The sequence below is a fragment of the Trichosurus vulpecula genome, chromosome 5 (genome assembly GCF_011100635.1).
Source record: "Trichosurus vulpecula isolate mTriVul1 chromosome 5, mTriVul1.pri, whole genome shotgun sequence".
NCBI lineage: Eukaryota > Metazoa > Chordata > Mammalia > Diprotodontia > Phalangeridae > Trichosurus > Trichosurus vulpecula.
The window spans coordinates 202,748,041-202,767,472 of NC_050577.1; the positions used below are offsets into that span (position 1 = coordinate 202,748,041).

At 40.2% G+C, this 19,432-nt stretch overlaps 1 protein-coding gene across 2 annotated transcripts in view; it reads left to right on the top strand.

The window, feature by feature from the left end:
* The first annotated feature begins 13,507 nt into the window (after positions 1–13,507).
* CCDC77 (coiled-coil domain containing 77) overlaps positions 13,508–19,432 on the top strand; it is a 41,299-nt gene continuing 35,374 nt past the window's right edge. For both annotated transcript variants that reach the window (XM_036758529.1, XM_036758530.1), the window contains exons 1-3: positions 13,508–13,562; positions 14,720–14,834; positions 15,003–15,060. In XM_036758529.1, coding sequence (XP_036614424.1) covers positions 15,020–15,060 — 41 coding nt within the window. In that variant the 5' untranslated portion in view covers positions 13,508–13,562; positions 14,720–14,834; positions 15,003–15,019. The remainder of the gene's footprint in view (positions 13,563–14,719; positions 14,835–15,002; positions 15,061–19,432) is intronic.

Genomic DNA, 19,432 nt, shown 5'->3' on the forward strand with positions numbered 1-19,432 from the left:
GGCTTGAGTGTCCACAAAATCTGGTGTGTACTGCAGCTCCCAGGTCTCTAGCAGCTCACTTTCCTGACCTTCTGAAGCTCACAAGGTTGTGGCTTACTCTGATACTCCTTTTCCTAAAAGCAAGAAAGAACAAATGCAAAATAGCAAAGAAGAACATTTGCCTCTCATCACAAGCCTCATGTTTGCAGGATGGGGACAGTAGTCTCATACTATTGGTGCTCTCTCACTCTCTCCTCTAACACCCCAGCCCCCAAGAGCTAAGTATTGTCCTTGCTTTCTCATTTGAACACAACCAGGCAGGAAAACCTGACCAAAATCATCCAATTAGTGTCTTTTGTAAGTATTGTCAGTTCTTGCTCAGTCGCAGTCAAGTCTCTTACTTCTCATTTGCTAAGAAAGTCAGAAAAAAATTGTCTTAACACACTAAAATGGAGAGCTAGGCCCCTTATTCTAAGTCATCAGGAAATTCTGAATGTAGACTCCACATGCACATACTCAAAGAGCTCAGGACCCCATTATATATGATACCCTCTGTGACATTTAAAGCTCTTCACAAACTGGCCCCTGCCTACCTCTCACACTTTATTTTCCTGCTAGAATGGTTAGCTATTTTCTTCTCCAGTGGATTAAGGCAAACAGAGGTTAAGTTATTTGCCTGGGGTCACACAGTAGCATGTGTGTGAGGCTGGATCTTGACCCCAGGCCCAGTGTTCTATCCACTGAGCCACCAGCTGCCTTAATACAGCCCTCCCCCAGTTAAATCCAATTCACTTGCATATCATGGCATCACCTCCCTGATGTCATGGTCCTCTTTGAGAATGAAGGACAAACAGCAAGTAGCAACTTTTCTATGAATACTCTACTGGCCTAGTTGCTCTTCTTCACATTTCACACTTGATTTCCTGACTCCATGATTTTTCGCTGGCTGTCCCCATACCTGAAATGCTCTCCTTCTCCCCCTCTACCTCCCGGCTTCCTTCAAGCCTCAGCTAAAACCTCAAATAATGCAGGGAGGCCTTTCCCAGTCTCCCTAGCTACTATCAGTTAGTGCCTTCCCTCTGAGATTAACTTCAATTTACACCATATATAATTTATATGTTCTTAATTATGTTTATGTTTTCTCCCCCAATAGAATGTGAGTTCCTTAAGGCTAGGGACCCTGTTTTTGTTTGGTTAGTTTTTCCTTCCTTTGTATTCCTAGCACTGAGCACAGTGCCTGATAGTAGTAAGTACTTATTTATTAGTAGTAAGTTTATTTATTTATTTAGTAGTAAGCATTTGTTAATGCTTGTTGAGTGACTGATTGACTTACCTATTGACTTCTTTCAACAAAGTTCACCAGCACCTCATTTTGTAAAGTCTGTTATTAGTTCTATTTTTTTCATTCTGTTAATTCACATAAGCCTTCCCATGCTTCTCTAAATTCTTCATTTTCATCATTTCTTACAGCACAGTAATATTCCATTACATTCATTTACCACAATTTGCTTAGCAAATCTCCAGTTGATGGATGTCAACTTTGTTTCTCATTCTTTGCTATAACAAAACTACTGCTGTGAATATTTTAGTGTCTGTGAGAACTTTTCTATCTTTGTTTCTCCTTGGAGTATAGGCCTAGCAGTGGAATTTAGGGATCCAAGGATATAGACATTTTGGTCACTATCTTCACATTACTCCAAATGGTTTTCTAGAATAGTTGGACCAATGCACAGATCTATCAACGGTGTTATAGTGTGCCTATCTTTCTGCATTCCCTTCAACACCGATCATTCCTATCTTATATTATTGGGGACAGCTAGTTAGCGCAGTGGATAGAGCACTGGCCCTGGAGTCAGGAGGACCTGAGTTCAAATTCAGCCTCAGACAATTACTAGTTCTGTGGCCCTGGGCAAGTCACTTAACCCTGATTGCCTCCAAAAAAAAAATAATTCTTCAATTGATACTCTGTGGCTACAAAGCATAACAAACTAAAACCTTCTAAAGGATAATGGAGAGGTACATGAAGGGTGTGAATATCCTGAAGCGCATTAACAATACAGAATTATGCACCAAAACCAGCATCAACCATATCATCAAGGGGATATAGGCTCAAAAAGTAGGTGAGTCTATTAAGAAACCAGAACAAGGGATAAAGTGTTGTCATTACTAGAAAACACATGTACTCCTTGGTGAGGGTGTCTTCCAAAGCCCTCCCCTAGACCCCATATCTTTCTCTTTTACACAACCTTGTGTTGCATCACTCCCCTTCACTCTATATCATAGTTGAGTGATTACTTATTCTCCAAACTCAACATTTTGTTCTCTTCTTTCATGCATTGCATAGTTGCTGGAGTGAGAATGATTGGAACCTTGGGGAGAAGTGTTCACTCTTTTTTAGAATTTGTGACAGAAAAAGAAGGAAAGTTCAGAAAGAGAAGGGAAGTCTAACATTCACCTAAATTTTAGTAAGGCAAATTTCAAAGGGTTGAGGCAAAAAAAAAAATCAATAAAATAAAGTTCTATAGGGGAAGTCAGTCCAAGACATAGAAACTCTCATATAGAAACTCTCTGAATATACAAATAGACAAATATACAAAAAGAAGAAATTCTGATGAATGCCTGGCACAAAATGAGTGCTTAATAAATGCTTTATTGATGGATTTTAAAATAGGAAATTATCCAAAGAGGTTGTTTGAATATGTAAGGAACTCATTGACTAAATTAGATTTTAAAATGCAATGCCAAGAAAATAGAAGCAAAGGAAAATAATAAAGGTCAAGTGTAGCATGGTTTTTATTGAATAGCATCAGGAACATTAATGTTCAGGATGAACTGAGGTTTATGAGGAAAGCTAAAGATAGTGAAGAAGGTATTTTGTTTTGTTTTAAGATCTGTTGGAGAACAGGAAAGAGGAGAATCAAAGAACAGATAGGACTGCTGCTTGGGGTAAATGGGACAATGAAAACAAATAAGACTGTAGTTGAATTGTTTAACTCTGACTTTGCTTCTGTGGGGTTTTGTTCAGTTTTTGGTTTTGGGTTGTTTTTTTTTGTTTGTTTTTTGTTTGCTAAGAACAATGACCTTTATACTGTAAAGGGAAGAACTGAAATGTCTACTAAGAAGCTGATACCCAGAATTAGTAGGGAGATAGTGGAAAAACTACCTGGTTGCTCTTTTAAGGTTCAAGTTACTAGTCCCAGATGAACTACATTCCAGAATTTTGAAAGAAATTACAGACATGATTGTTAAGCCATTTAACAGTGACCTTTGACAGATCATAGAGAATGACAGATCATAGGATTCGAAAAAGGCAAACAGTGTCCCAGTTCAAAAAGAAAGAAAATAAAGTATGAAAAGTATGGGCCAGTGAGCTTGACTAAAAATACAAAGACAAAAGTAACCAGTCCTTGCCCTAGAAGAGTTTATATTTTAATGGAGAAAATAGTAAACACATAAATAGGTATGTGCAAAATACATGTAACCATTTCTTCTTTGAGGTACATTCATTCTGTATTTATCATCCAATCAAGATGGTTGTCTTATCAACTGCCCTTCTCAATGAGTTCATTGCCTGATTCACAGTGTTTCTTTTCTCCCTAACTCTTGCACCAATACTAGGGATTTATATTGATACACCTTTAGTGCCCTAACGTCCTAGTTCCTCAGTGCACTCATTTCCTATGATCTACTCCTACACTTCAGCCATATTCTTTATTTTTTTATTTTTTTTTGGCTTTTTTTTGGGGGGGGCAGGGCAATTGGGGTTAAGTGACTTGCCCAAGGTCACACAGCTAGTAAGTGTGTTAAGTGTCTGAGGCCAAATTTGAACTCAGGTCCTCCTGACTCCAAAGCTGGTGCTCTACTCACTGCGCCACCTAGCTGCCCCTGATACCATACTCTTGATCTTGCTATCACCCGTAGGAGTTTCACTTTCATGAACTCTGAAATTCTCTCATCTGACCACAGTATGTTTTCATTCCACTTTTCTCCCTGCCTTGTACCACTAACTCTGTTCTTTGTCCTCAATACAAGTTCGAATCCTTCCACTCCTCAGTTCTTTCCTCACCCCACTATTGGCAACATTCTCCTCCCTTCCCCATACTGCTCCTTTGGTGAACCAGTTCGACTCAACACTATTCTCTTCTCTCAAGGCTCTTATCTTCTTATCCTATCACTGGTCATGTCATCCTGCCTAGGAGGTTTGGATTATTTTCATTATCTATTACTTTCATGCCTATTCATGTGATGCTGAACAAAATCATTAAACTCCACTGGCTAGGTCCACTACACATTTATGTTGCATAACCTCAACTGGGCAATGTCTACTACAAGGCAATCCTTTATACCTCCCAGTTGAGTTCACTATTCCATTCACCAGAATAGCATTTCCAAAACTTTTCATCTCTTCTCTAATCTTTCATGCTCTACCCTCCAGCCCTTGTCAGCTGAGAACCTTGCCTAAAAAAAATTAGGTCATTGTCCTAGAGCTGCCTCTTATCCCTTTCTCCTTATCTTGCATCACTGAGATACCTTCCACTACCATTTTCTCCTTTAGCCTTGTCTCACACGAAGAGGTAGCCCTTCTCTTCACCAAGGCATACTCTCCTACATGCCTAAATGATCCCATTCCATCTCTTCTTCTCCAGTAGATTGCCTCCTGTATTATCCCAATTCAATTATCTTCAACCTCTTCAATAAGAAGAGGTTGGCTGCTTTCCTGCTGCCTACAAACATACATATATATGTATCTCTCATCCTCAAAAAACTCTCACTTCATCCTTCCATTGAGGATAACTATCATCCAATATTTCCCCTCTCTTTTCTGTCTGAACTCCTAGAGAAAGCCTGTCTATGCTTCTCTCTCACTCTCTTCTTAAATCTCTGCATTGTGGCTCCTGACCTCATTGTTCAAACAAAAGACTCTCTCCAAGGTTACTAATAATTTCTTAATTGCCAAATCCAGTGGCCATTTCTCAGCCTTCATCCTTCTTCATTTCGCCACAGTCTCTGACACTCCTAGTCACCCTATTCACCTTTTATACCCTCTTTTCTCTAGGTTTTCATGACACTACTCTTTCCCGATTCTCTTCTCACCTATTTAATTATTCCTTCCTGATCTCAAATCTTCATTCAGTTCACAACTGCTACCTGTGAGTGTCCAAAAGAGAGAAAGAGACAGAGCCCATGGCCCCTTTTTTCTCCTCTTGACTGTTTTACTTGGTGATCTCATTAGATCCCATAGATTGAGTTATCATTTTTATGCAGATGAATCTCATATCTATATAGCCAGTTCTAACTTCTCTCCTGAGTTCTAGTCTTGCCTATTAGAAATCTAAAACTGTGTGTGCCATAAATGTTTTAAACACAATCTACCAACCAATAAGCATTTATTAATCATCTGTGCTATGCTAGGTATTATAATATTAGATGGTGGTATCTATTTTTAAATTAATTTATTTAGTATTTTATTTTTCCCCAGATGCAAAAACAATCTTTAACATTCATTTTTAAAACTTTGAGTTCCAAATTCTCTCCCCTCTTCTCTCCCTCCCCTCCAGCGAGAAGTCAAGCAATTCAATATAGGTTATATATATGGAGTCATGTAAAACATATTCATAATAATCATGTTGTTAAAGAAAATATAGGGAAAACAACAACAACAACAAAAGCTCAAGAAAAATTTAAAAAGTAAAAAAAAATATGTTTCGATCTGTGTTCCACACCATCAGTTCTTTCTCTGGGAATGGATAACATTTTTCACCATAAGTCCTTCAGAGTTGTCTTGGATTGTTGTATTGCTGAGGATAGCTAAATCATTCACAGTCGATCATCTTACAATATTGCTGTTACTTTGTACATTTCACTTTGCATCAGCCCATGCAAGTCTTTCCAGGTTTTTCTGAGGGGATCCTGTTCATCATTTCTTACAGTACAATAGTATTCCATCACAATCACATACCACAATTTGTTCAGCCATTCCCCAGTTGATGGACATCCCCTCAATTTCTAATTCTTTGCTCCCAGAAAAGAACTGCTATAAATATTTGGTACATATAGTTCCTTTTCCTTTTTTAAATCTCTTTTGGAGTATATACCTAATAGTGGTATTGCTAGGTCAAAGGGTATGTATACATGGTTTTATAGCCCTTTGGGAATAGCTCCTAAGTGTTTTGCAGAATTGTTGAATCAGTTCACAACTCTACCAACAATGCATTAATGTCTCATTTTTCCCACATCCCTCCCAACATTTGTCATTTGCCTTTTCTATCCTATTAGCCACTCTAATAGGTATGAGGTAGTACCTCAGAATTGTTTTAATTTGCATTTCTCCAATCAATCGTGAGCTATGTTTTCATATGGCTATAGATATCTTTGATTACTTCATCTGAGAACTTATCATATCTTTGATCATTTATCAATTGGGGAATGGCTCTTAATTTTAAAAATTTGACTCAGTTTTCTGTATGTTTGATAAATAAGGACTTTATCAGAGAAACTTGCTTCAAATTTTTTTTCACAGTTACTATTGCTAATTGTATTTTCCTCTGTCCTATTCCCCTCCCCATTTATTCCATTCTTTCCATTCACCCTATCTCTCCTCAAAAGTGTTTTGCTTCTAACTCTCCCCTCCCCCAATCTGCCCTCCCTTCTATCATCCCCCTATTTTATCCCCTTCCCTTCCTACTTTCTTGTAGTATCAGATAGATTTCTATACTCATTTGAGTGTGGATGTTATCCCCTCTTTGAGCCAACTCTGATGAGAGTAAGGTTCATTCACTTCTCCTCACCACCCCCCTCTTCTCCTTTACTGTAAAAGCTTTTTCTTGCCTCTTTTATGTGAGATAATTTACCCCATTGTACCTTTCCCTTTCTCTTTATCCAAGTACATTCCTCTCTCACCTCTTAATTTTATTTTTTAGATATCATCCCTTCATATTCGATTCACACCTGTGTCCTCTGTCTATTTATATAGACAACTTAAATAGATAATAGAATAGGTAGAAGGGAGAAATGTATAATAAAACTACCATAATAATGAGAAAGGTCATATGAGTTACAAATATCATCTCCCCATGTAGGAATGTAAATAGTTTAACCTTATTAAGTCCCTTATGATTTCTCTTTTCTGTTTACTTTTTTATGCTCCTCTTGAGTCTTGTATTAAAAGTCAAATTTTCTATTCAGCTCTGGTCTTTTCATCAAGAATGCTTGAAGGGCAGCTAGGTGGTGCAGTGAATAGAGCACTGGCCCTGGAGTCAGGAGGACCTGAGTTCAAATCCAGCCTCAGACACTTGACATTTATTAGCTGTGCGACCGTGGGCAAGTCACTTAACCCCAATTGCTTTGTCTTCCCCCCTCCAAAAAAAAGAATGCTTAAAAGTCCTCTATCTCATTGAATATCCATTTTCCCCCTGAAAGATTATACTCAGTTTTGATGGGTAGGTGATTCTTGGTTGTAATCCTAGCTCCTTTGCCCTCCAGAATATCATATTCCAAGGAGCATGACCCAGATCCAAGTATGGGCAATACAACAAAATCCTACCTCAGTGCTAGCAAAAAGACCCCCTCTAATCTCTTCCTGACCCCCTTACTATCTGTGGGCTGAGAGCTCTGGAAGCAGCTGCAGCTACTGCTGCTCCTGGTTTCTTGGGACTGGGTCTATGCTGGCTTGGTCTGTATTAGACTGTACTCCACTCTCACCTAGGTGAGACAGACCTCTCCTGCTGACCTTCTAAGTTGTCTTGGCCTGGAAATTTGTTTCACTCCTTTTATTTGTGGGTTCTGCTGCTCTAAAATTTGTTCAGAGTCATTTTTAAAGGTATTTGGAGGGGTTTGGGGGGAGAGCTCAGCCGAGCCCCTGCCTTTATTCTAGCATCTTGGCTCTGCCTCCCCAGATAGTGGTATCTTTCATAGTAATAGGAAATAGGAAGAAGGAAAATTTTGGGGGGAAAATAATAAGTTCAGTTTTGGATATGACCATGTCACACCACTCTTCCTCCCTCATTCAATAAATTCCAGTGGTTCCCTCTCAATTCTGGGAACAAATGGAAAATCCTCTTTATCATTTATAGCCATTAACAAATATATAATTATTTTTATCATTTACAGCCTTTAACAATTTCACTTCTTTCTACCTTTTTCTCACACTTTACATCCCTCCCCACCTCCATGTATTCTGTAATTTAGTGACATTGGCCTCCTTGCTATTCCTTGAACAAGAACTCCATCTCCAGACATTGGATATTTTCACTGGCTGTTCCTCATGTCTCAAATACTCTCTCTCCTCATCCCTGCCCCTTGGCTTCCTTGGCTTCCTTCCAGTCAGCTAAAATCCTGTGTTCTACAAGAAACCTTTCTGATCTCCCTTCATCTGGTTACCTTCTCTCTGTTGATTAACTCCAAATTATTCTGCATGTAGCTTGTTTGTATGTAGTTGTTTGCATGTTGTCTCCCCCATTAGACTGTGAGCTCCTTCAGAGGGGGACTAGTTTTTTTTTTTTTATCTTTGTCTGTATCCTCAGCATTTATCACAATGCTTGGCTCATTACAGGTGCTTAACAAATGCTTGTGGACTTGACTTGATATGAAACAATTTCAAGGTAAATTTAGAGGGATAGACGCTTATAGCCAGGGGATGCAAAATGCAGAAAGTGTCATTTGTTCTGAGCCTTAAAGGAAACAAGGGACTCCAAAGAGATGGAGATAGGGAAAAAGTTCATTTCTGGCATAGGGAATGACCCATGACTGACACCCAAAGGTGTTAGACAAGAGATGGAGTATTGCCTGTGAGGATTAGCAAGAAAGACAGTTTAAATAGATTCTAGAATGAGTAGAAGGGAGAAATGTATGATAAAGCTGGAAATTCAGAATGGAGCCATGTTGTGAAGAGTTTTAGTAGTTTTTTTAATAATATTTTTCCCCTGTTACATGTCAAGAGCATTTTTAGCATTAGTTTTTACAAGATTTTGAGTTCCCAAATTTTCTCCCTCCCTCTTTTCCCTCACCTCTTCTGAAAATGTTGGCTTTAACAGAGGTGTTTATAACTGATCTTAACGGTAAGAGGGGATCACTGCACATTATTGAGTAAAGAGGCATGATCAGATCTGTGCTTTAGAAAATTAAGTTTGATGCGTATTTGGAGACAGGTTGGAAAGGAGTGACTTGAGTCAGAAAGACCAATTCAAAGGCTATTATAGTTATCCTGGAGAGTGTGAGGAGGGCCTTAACTAAGGTGGTGGCTTTGTGAGGGGAGACAAAAGGAAATATAGAGTCAGTGAAACTGAGGAGACAAAGATGACATCTAGGTTGTGAAGACAGATGAATGCAATGATGGTAGTGCCCTGAACAGAGAAAGGGGAAGACAATGAGGTCTGTTGTAGACATTTTAAACTTGAAACACTTATTGATCAACTCATTGAAAATGTGCTATACGTAGCAGGTTATGCAGGAATGGAGATCAAGAGAGACCATCAATTTATCAGTTGATCAACAAGTATTTGTTAAGTATTTGCTATATGCCATATGGACAGCTACATGACATAGTGGATAGTGTGCTGGGTCTGGGGTCAGGAAGACCTGAGTTCAAATTTTACTTCAGCCACTTAATAGCTATGTGACCCTGGGCAAGTCTCTTAACCCTGTTTTCCTCAGTTTTCTCACCTGTAAAATGAAATGGAGAAGGAAATGGCAAACTAATCCAGTATCTCTGCCAGGAAAACCCCAAATGGGGTCATGAAGAGTTGTACATGACTGAAGAACGGCAACAACAATGTGCTGGGGATACAAAAGTAATGAAATATAAAAACAGTACCTACTTTCAAGGAGCTTAAATTCTGATGGAGTGAGGGCAACAAGGGCATATATAGCTATGTATAGAATAAAAACAAAATAACTACAAAGTACTTTGAGAGGGAGGGAACAAGCAATGTGGGGATTAGGAAAGGCTTCATGAAAAAAGTGATATTTGAGTTGAGTCTTGAAGGAAAAAAGGGATTCCATGAAGTAAAGGTGAAGAGGGAGTACATTCCAGGCATGGGGGATGGCCAGTACAAAGGCCCAAAGATGGGAAATGGAATGTCATGTGTGAGGAGCAGAAAAAAGGCTAATTTAATTTAGTTGGATCTCAGAATGCAGGAGGGGCTGCAATATTCATTAAGGCTGGAAATATAAATTGGGGTTAGGATGTGTAGGGCTTTAATGCTCAACAGGGGTATTTACATTTATCCTTGTGGCAATGTTGTTGTTTGTCCTTTGTTTACAAAGAGGAAAGAGCTCCACAGTACCTTGTTCAGCAGCCTTCATGGACATTGGAAAAGATTGTTCTCATCTTGCCCATTCTGCTGGAGGAAGTCTTCACATGCTTGTGGTAGACATCTCCCTAACTCACCAATGGGTTTGTAACCTTTTGGTTACCCTCAACCTGGTTTAGGTTTGTAACCTTTTGGTTACCCTCAACCTGGTTTAGCCTGTCTGCCAAATGGATTTTACCAGGGTGTGACTGTTGTCTATGCCACAGCTTCTTGAACCCACAGGTGAGATTTGGGTGAAAGGTGGACACCAAAGGTGAATGAGCATCCCTGAAAAGAGCATGGCAAGCCCTAATACCAGAGGTGCTAGTCCTCCCTGAATGCTCCATACACTCTCCCGCCCCCCTCCCCCAGGCAATAGGGAGTAACAGGAAATAGTTGAGTACGGGAATCACATGGTTAGATTTGAGCTTAATAATAGACAAGGACCAAATATACAGGATTCTCTCCTCATTGGTGGAGATTGATTACCCAATGCCCTATTCCAACATGAGGGTCAGGGCAGAGTTGGTGAGAGTGGGAGAGAAGAGATCTGGTGACTAGATCTGTATACAGAGTTCTGCTCTAGTAGTCTCCCACTTGGAGACTGGGTTAAGAAATAGATTCGGCTGACCCTACTCCACCAGGCTCTCATGAAGCAACTCAAAGCAGTCCCCAGGCTTTAAAGTCAAAAGAAAGACTTGGTCTAGATCCATTGAACTCTGGGTGAGGAGCTAATGAGGGAATTTTGTCATATCGAATTGAAAGTCCCTAAAGTATCTAGTTTAGCAGTCAATTAGGAACTCTCTTCATCATACAGTGTAAAGGCCCTCTCAATCACATATACATAATTGGAAATAGGTTCCACAAAGCTCCTAGGTTGTGGACTGGAGCCAGACAGGGAATATCTGCATAGGCACCAAGAAATGACCCACTAGGGCAGCTATATAGGCACATTGGTATATTGGCAAACATTTAACAATCAGCTTTGGGAGGGGCAGGAAGAACGTACTCATAATACACTTCAAGTTTAATCTGCATTATTAACATTTTCCATCGCTTTTTAAAGTCTAGAATCAGAAGTTCCCAAAGTGGGTGATATTGTCCCTTGAGGGGTGCTGGAATGATCCAACAGGGTGGTAGTAGCCTTGGGTGCAGTTGTGGGGCTTTGAATAAAAACAAGGAAAAAAGAGAATTGTGAAAACCTGTTCATACATGTTTCATGTGTTGTGTAACAGAATTAAAGTCATAATGATTTTCCAAATAAACACACAAAATGCAAGTTATAGCTTATCAGTGGTCAAGTCAGCTGACAGGTCTTAACAAGCAAGTGTTGGCAGGCAAGCCTGTTGCACATTGCTGGGAAGTCCAGCATGCATCATCAGCAGGGATATGTTCATGTAATGACTTACTTACAATATAATACAGTTACATGATACAACATTGTGTCATCAAAATTTCAATGTGGGAAAAACCTCACAAATTTACAATAAATTATTAAATTTAAGATGCATCATTTAAAAAAAATTTTTTGAAATGACACGAATTAAAAAAAAAAGAAAGTAGATTTCCAGGGGCATGCTGAGTAATTTATTTTCTTTTTTTGAAAAGAGGGTGGTAGGACAAATAAGTCTGGGAACCTCTGGTTACTTATTTGTAATAAATAAAATAATTAATCAAGTCTTGATTTATAGCATCTGCAGATTTCAAAAGTGAAAATGCTCATGCTGAAAATTTAACAGCTGGCTCAGTTCTGGCTTCTGTACAAATTAGCAAAGAATAGAAATAAAGTACGTATTCTCAGATCAAAGAATAGCTAAACAAGTTGTAGCAGCTAGGTGGCCTCGTGAATAATAGACCATCTAGAGCTAGGAAGACCTCAGTTCAAATTTTACTTCATACACTTGGTATCTTAGTGTGATCCTGGGCAAGTGACTTAATCTCTGCCTGCCTCAGTTTCTTCATCTGTAAAATGAGGATAATAAAAGCACCTGCTTCCCAGGGTTGTTGTGAGGATCAAATGAGATCACTTTTGCAAAGTGCTTAGCACAGTGTGTTTACTCCCTGGCCATGTTTGATCAGAGAGACACACACTATAAGCTTCTGAAATGGGGCTATAGAGGTCTTGGGCCTTTCCTATGTGTGGCCCATGAATACAAGCTTCTGTTCTATCCTGCTTTAGGTGAAGGAATGCTGGAGACACCTCTGACTTTGTGAGCTGCAAATAGGAGAGAAAGCCACTAGAAATCTAGGAACTACAGTCCATCCTAGGATTTGTCAGAAGCCATATAGTGCCCAGCCAAGTCCCAATCCACCAGCCCTAGTGTTGCAGTAGCAGAGATGCAGACTCATGGGAGAATCGTGTATCTGATGATGGGTGATTACAAGAATAATTTGCTTTGTGGCACTGGTGGAGGGTTCCCTGAAAGCCGTCTGCTGCTGAGCCCATCAGTGAAGCCTTTCTAGCGTCTGCCAGAGCTTTCCTCCTTCCATCCCTTGTGGATAAGGCAGCATGGTTTAGTAATAAGTGTACTAACTAAAAATAGCAACTGCATCCCAGTGCAGTTGTCAGACTAAAATGTGATAATATATGTAAAGAGTTTTGCAAACTTTAAAGCAGCATGTTAACCCATTATGAGGCACAGGAGGGAGTATTTTGTGGAGAAAACCCCCAGCATGTTGGATGGACCTCTTATGGTTTATTTGTGAAAGGAGATGGACGAGAGCCTCCCATTACTAATAGGCATGGATGGATGCCTTGTATTGTGCATAGGAAAAAAAATGAGAATGTAAGAATTTGAGTAGAGAAAACAACGATACCCGTACTGCTGCTTAGGGAGAGAAAAACAGTTTGGTTAAGTTTAGCCGGGTGCACGCTAGAACCGGGGTGAGCACATCTGGCGAACCGGCCCAGTTACTCCGGGCTAAGTGATTTGGAGAAGGCAAAAACTCGTGGCCGGTGAGGGGGAAGGGGCGGAGGTGGGGGGGGGGGGGGAGTGGAGTGAGAAGAGGGAAGCGAGAACTACATTTCCCAGTGATCTTTGCGGAAGCTGATACAGGTGAAATGTCTTGTGGGACGTGGAGGAAAGGCGTGCCTGAAATTCACCGCGCCCTAATCCACTTTTCCATTGGTCGGGAATCGGACGAGCTTTGTAACCCTCAAGGTGATTGGTCGGTTTCTGTGGCGCCACGTTTCCCTCTCGTTCAACTTAGGTATTTCCGTTGCGACCGCAGACTGACAAGTCGTACCTTTTTTTTGAGTGTAGGATCCCACAGACCCCGGAGACGGAAGATACGGTGAGAGGGAAGAGGTCTCGCCTTGGGGCCTGAATCCCGGGAGGGAGGACAGGGGTGGACCGGGGGGAGGATCGTTGGACTCTTCCAAGCCTCCAGGGACCTTAGGGAGGATCAGTGTCAGCTCCCCCATTTTACAGATGAGGCAGCTGAGGTTCAGAGAGGCGACCTGACTTGCTCCAGATCATACAAATACTAAGCCTCAGAGTTAGGACTTGAACCCAGGCCCCAGATCCCAAGGAGTTTTAATGCTCCCGTTACAACACCAGGCTGCGAAAAGGACAATTAGAAGGATCTAGGGGGTCAGCCCGGGAATGGCGAGGGATAGCTGGGTTATCTTTTCTCCATCCGTTCTACTATTGCCAGTGAATCCTGGTGTTTGTAAACGAATCAGAGAGATGACACTAGGCCAGGACATTTCAGACCAAGGGCTCGATGTCTAGGAGTTCCAGACTAACAGCCCCGTTGATTTCTTGCTCAGGGCATTCAGTTGTGAGCAATCTCCGAGAGACAGTTTCCGAAAATGAAAAAATGAAATAAAACTCAGGCCCTGCCTTCCAGGAGCTTACTTTTAGTAGAGGAGACAGAATGTATACACACATAACTATTGTACATATTGAAATATGGTAAAGGGAAAAGGAGAGGTCCACATAAAGTGCTAATGGGTTGACAGAGTCCTGATGTGCCAGCGGATAAAACTTCACCAGAGCTAGTGTTGTGAGATGAATGAACACATTCTTGTACCTAAACTTCATTAACAATTTATTGTGCCAGAATCTTACTGACTCTGAAACGGATGAAGAGTTTTGTTAATAATGAAAAATTTTGATGCCACTACCAAAGCCTTTTTATTTTTAATTTTAATTATTTTTGGAGGTGGGAAGGCAAGATAATTGGGATTAAGTGACTTGCCCAAGGTCACACAGCTATTACGGATCCAGTGCCTGAGCCTGGATCTGACACTCAGGTACTCCTGACTCCAGGGCTGGTGTTCTATTCACTGTACCACCTAGCTTCCCCTTATCAAAGCCTTTGCTACTTGTTTTTCCTAGGAGGGAGAAGACAAACCAAAAAAACCCATTGTTTAAATGCTGTCTCCATGGCACACAGTCCATTAATCAACTGTGTGGTTAATACCCATTTTATTTATTTCCTCCTAGAAATAAGGAAGAAAAAAATTAATTGACCAGATTGTATTAAGGAGAGAAATATAATTCTCTTGATTCAGTTTCCTGATTGAAATACTGCATATTCTGAGGCCAACGCGAAAGCAAGGTAGAATTTCTTTGAGAATTCAATATAGTGGTAGAATTTCAAAACAGTTGGGCTTATTGGTTATAGTGATGCTACTGGGGAAATTATTAATGATGACTGGGTAATAGAAATTTTGTGCTCCACAGTTTCTTTTATGCTCACATATTCTGAACTTTGTTTCTTTGGCAGGTGCTGGAAAAAGCAATATGTACCAGTATACCCCACCTTCTACCCCTATCTCCAAAAAGTAAGAAGTCTTCCCATTTTTTTTTTGGAGGGGGGAAGGCAGGGCAATTGGGGTTAAGTGACTTGCCCAAGGTCACACAGCTAGTAAATGTGTCAAGAGTCTGAGGCCGGATTTGAACTCAAGTCCTCCTGACTCTAGGCCCGGTGTTCTACTCACTGCACCACCTAGCTGACCCAAGAAGTCTTCCCATTTTAAAGGGTTTAAAATATAACTCACATGGGGCGGAGCCAATAAGGCGGCTGGAAAGCAGGGACTTGCTTAAGCTCTCCCCCAGGTCCCTCTAAACACCTATAAAAAATGGCTCTGAACAAATTCTACAGCTGTAGAACCCACGAAATAGCAGAGCGAAGCAGGGTTCTAGCCCAGGACAGCCTGGATGGTCGCTGGGAAGGGTCTATTTCATGGAGCTGGGAGCAGAGAGGAACAGACCCCAGTGGGGGCCACGCCAGGACCAACCAGACCAGGAGCTGGGCAGAACAGGCTGTAGGGCCCTGAATCATTGAGCTGTGGCAGTTACCAGACTTCTCAACCCACAAACACCAAAGACATCAGAGAAGGTTAGTGGAAAAAGCTGCTGGGACAGAGTGAAAGGAATTCACAGTCGGCCCTAGCCCCAGGGGCGGCAGAGGTGGTGCAGCTCTGAGGCTGCTTCCAGAGCTACAGCTGCAGTTGCTTCCTGCCCCAGGCCCACCTGGTGGGAGGAATTAAGTGGCAGATCAGAGCAGGAGTGCAAAGCCTGCTTTGCCCTGCCTAGATCTGGGCCGCAATCCTGGTTGGTGGTTCTTGGGGGACAAGGAGCACTGGTGTGGCAGAGCTTGCTGTGAAGAAGTAGCTCTGAAAACAGCAGTGCAACCCCTCAAGCTTGGGACAAAGTACTCTCTATTCTACAAGCAGTCATACCCTGACAAAAAGCTCAAGGGTCAAGTAAGTTGGCTGGGAACATGAACAGGCAGCAAGAATGACCTCAGATTCAGACTCAGACTTTGGAATCTTTTTTTTGGTGACAAAGAAGACCAAAACATACAGCCAGAAGAAGTCAACAAAGTCGAAGAGCCTACATCAAAAACCTCCAAGAAAAATATGAATTGGTCTCAGGCTATGGAAGAACTCAGGCCATGGAAGAACTCAAAAAGGATTTGGAATAATAAGTAAGAGAAGTAGAGGACAAATTGGGAAGAGAAATGAGAGTGATGCAAGAAAACCATGAAAAACAAGTCAATGACTTGCTAAAGGAGACCCCAAAAAATACTGAAGAAAATAACACCTTAAAAAATAAACTAACTCAAATGGCAAAAGAGCTCCAAAAAGCCAGTGAGGAGGAGAATCCCTTGAAAGGCAGAATTAGCCAAATGGAAAATGAGGTCCAAAGACCACTGAAGAAAATACTACCTTAAAAATTAGATTGGAGCAAGTGGAAGCTAGTGACTTTGTGAGAAATGAAGATATTATAAAACAACCAAAGGAATGAAAAAATGAAAGATAATGTGAAATATCGCATTGGAAAAACCACTGACCTGGAAAATAGGTCCAGGAGAGATAATTTAAAAACTATCCGACTACCCTAAAGCCAGGATCTAAAAAAGAGCCTAGACATCATCTTTCAAGAAATTATCAAGGAGTACTGCCCTGATATTCTAGAGCCAGCAGGTAAAATAGAAATTGAAAGAATCCACTGATCGCCTCCTGAAAAAGATCCCAAAAAGAAAACTCCTAAGAATATTGTTGCCAAATTCCAGAGCTCCCAGATCAAGGAGAAAATACTGCAAGCAGCCAGAAAGAAACAATTTGAGTATTGTGGAAACATAATCAGCATAATACAAGATCTAGCAGCTTCGACATTAAGGGATTGAAGGGCTTGGAATATGATGTTCCGGAGATCAATGGAGCTAGGATTAAAACCAAGAATCACCCACCCAACAAAACTGAGTATCATGCTCCAAGGCAAAATATGGACTTACAATAAAATAGAGAACTTTCAAGCTTGCTCAGTGAAAAGGCCAGAGCTGAACAGAAAATTTGACTTTCAAACACAAGAATCAAGAGAAGCGTGAAAAGGTAAACAAGAAGGAGAAATCAAAAGGGACTTACTAAAGTTGAACTGTTTTGTTTGCATTCCTACATGGAAGGATGATGTGTGTAATTCATGAGACCTCAGTATTAGGGTAGCTGAAGGGAATACACACACACACACACACACACACACACACACACACACACACACAAGAGGGCACAGGGTTAGTTGAATATGAAGGGTGATATCTAAAAAAATAAAATTAAGGGATGAGAGAGGGAGAAAGGGAGAGATAGAAGAATGGGGTAAATTATCTCACATAAAAGTGGGAAGAAAAAGCAGTTCATTGGAAGGGAAGAGGGGGCAGGTGACGGGGAATGAGTGAATCTTGCTCTCATCAGATTTGATTTGAGGAGGGAATAACATACACACTCAATCAGGTATCTTACCCCACAGGAAAGGAGGAGGAAGGGGATAAAAAAAGGGGTGGATGATAGAAGGGAGGGCAGATAAGGGGAGGAGGTAATCAAAAGCAAACACTTTTGAAAAGGGACAGGGTCAAGGGAGAAAATTGAATAAAGAGGGACAGGATAGGAGGGAGCAAAATATAGTTAGTCTTTCACAAAATGAGTATTGTGGAAAGGTTTTGCATAATGATACATGTGTAACCTTTGTTGAATTGCTTGTCTTCTTAGGGAGGGTGGGTGGGAAGGGAAGAGGGGAGAGAATTTGGAACTCAAAGTTTTAAAAGCAGATGTTCAAAAAAGAAAGTTATTTTTGCATGCAACTGGGAAATAAGATATACAGGCAATGGGGCATAGAAATCTATCTTGCCCTACAAGGAAGTAAGGGAAAAGGGGATAGTGGGGAGTGGGGTAACAGAAGGGAGGACTGACTGGGGAATGAGGCAATCAGAATATATGCCATCTTGGAGTGGGTGGGAGGGTAGAAATGGGGAGAAAATTTGCAATTCAAAATCTTGTGGAAATCAATGCTGAAAACTAAAAACATTAAATAATAAAACATAATAGAAAAACAAAAGAATTGTAATGGGGATTTATCTTTTTAAAAAATTCAAAATAAAGTCTTATGAAGCTTTGAAAAAAAATAACACATTTATTCTAGCCTTTGTCCAAAAATAACACCTTTCTTATGGAAGTTGGAGGGATATAGTTCTTGAACTTAGATTTGAAGTTTCTTATGTATTGGGATAGAGAGACAGGATACTAGAGCCCAAAAATTATTGTGGTAATTCCTAGTATGATTCTTTTTATCCCCATATTTTAGCTTCCCTAGTTCTCACTTTTACAGTATGGTTAGGGAAAGTGGGAATTGCCTATAGAGAACTGAAATTTCTAGACCTTAAATTAATTATTGCAATTCCTGTTTATGTAGAATTTATAGTAAAATATCTTAGTATTGATACTACTGGCTATTACCCAATAGTGGGATACAAATTGTTGATAGATTTAGCTTTGTCAACCATATATATAATAATAACTCACAGTTATATAGAACTTTTAAGTTTTATAATTAAGTTTCCTCCACAACAGCCATTTTGAGGTGGATATTTCAAGTATTACTAGTCTTCCAACAGTGTCAGAGCCAGGATCTAAGCCCAGGCTTCCTGAATAGAGATGCAGAGCTCTTTCTGATACACCACACCACCTTCTCATTGTAGAAATGGGAATTTTAATCCTGGTTTTGCTGTAAACTAGGTATATATGATTCTCACCCCCTCTTTTAGCCTTCATCCATAGCTCCTACATTTGCAAAATGTTAGCAATACTTTAATACAAATTTGTTTCCTAGACTGTTATTAGGGGTAACTGGAGGTGATGACATCTTTTGAAAATACAGAATTTTATGTAAAATGATAATTCCTGCATTTTAAATAATTTTAAAAGGTTGCTTCCTCTCACATTTATTTTACTGTCTTTTACCTATTCCTAAATGTTTTAGGGGATAATAACAACAAAAAAATCTATCTGAAACCATCACTTCCTTTTCCCCCTTTGAGTTATGATCTACTTTACACATCTTTGCACAGGAGATTATGATCCTAAACTGGCAGCTCTGGGTATAAAATGAATGCTGTAAGGTGGGGAAGCTTTTTAACATTCAGATCAGTGTTTCTGGCTAAAGTCTCATATTTGCTGAAAACTTAATAACTTTCCAGGCCTTTGCCATTTAGAAGATCTTTTTCTTAGAACTTAAAATTGTCAGCTGAACAGTATTTTTAGAGAGTATATTAATTTTAAATTACCTTAACCAGCACAGGTATTCAGATATGTAAATAAGAACATAAGAAAATTTAGGAAATAAAGAAACCCCTCCAGTAGTTATAAATTATTGTTTATA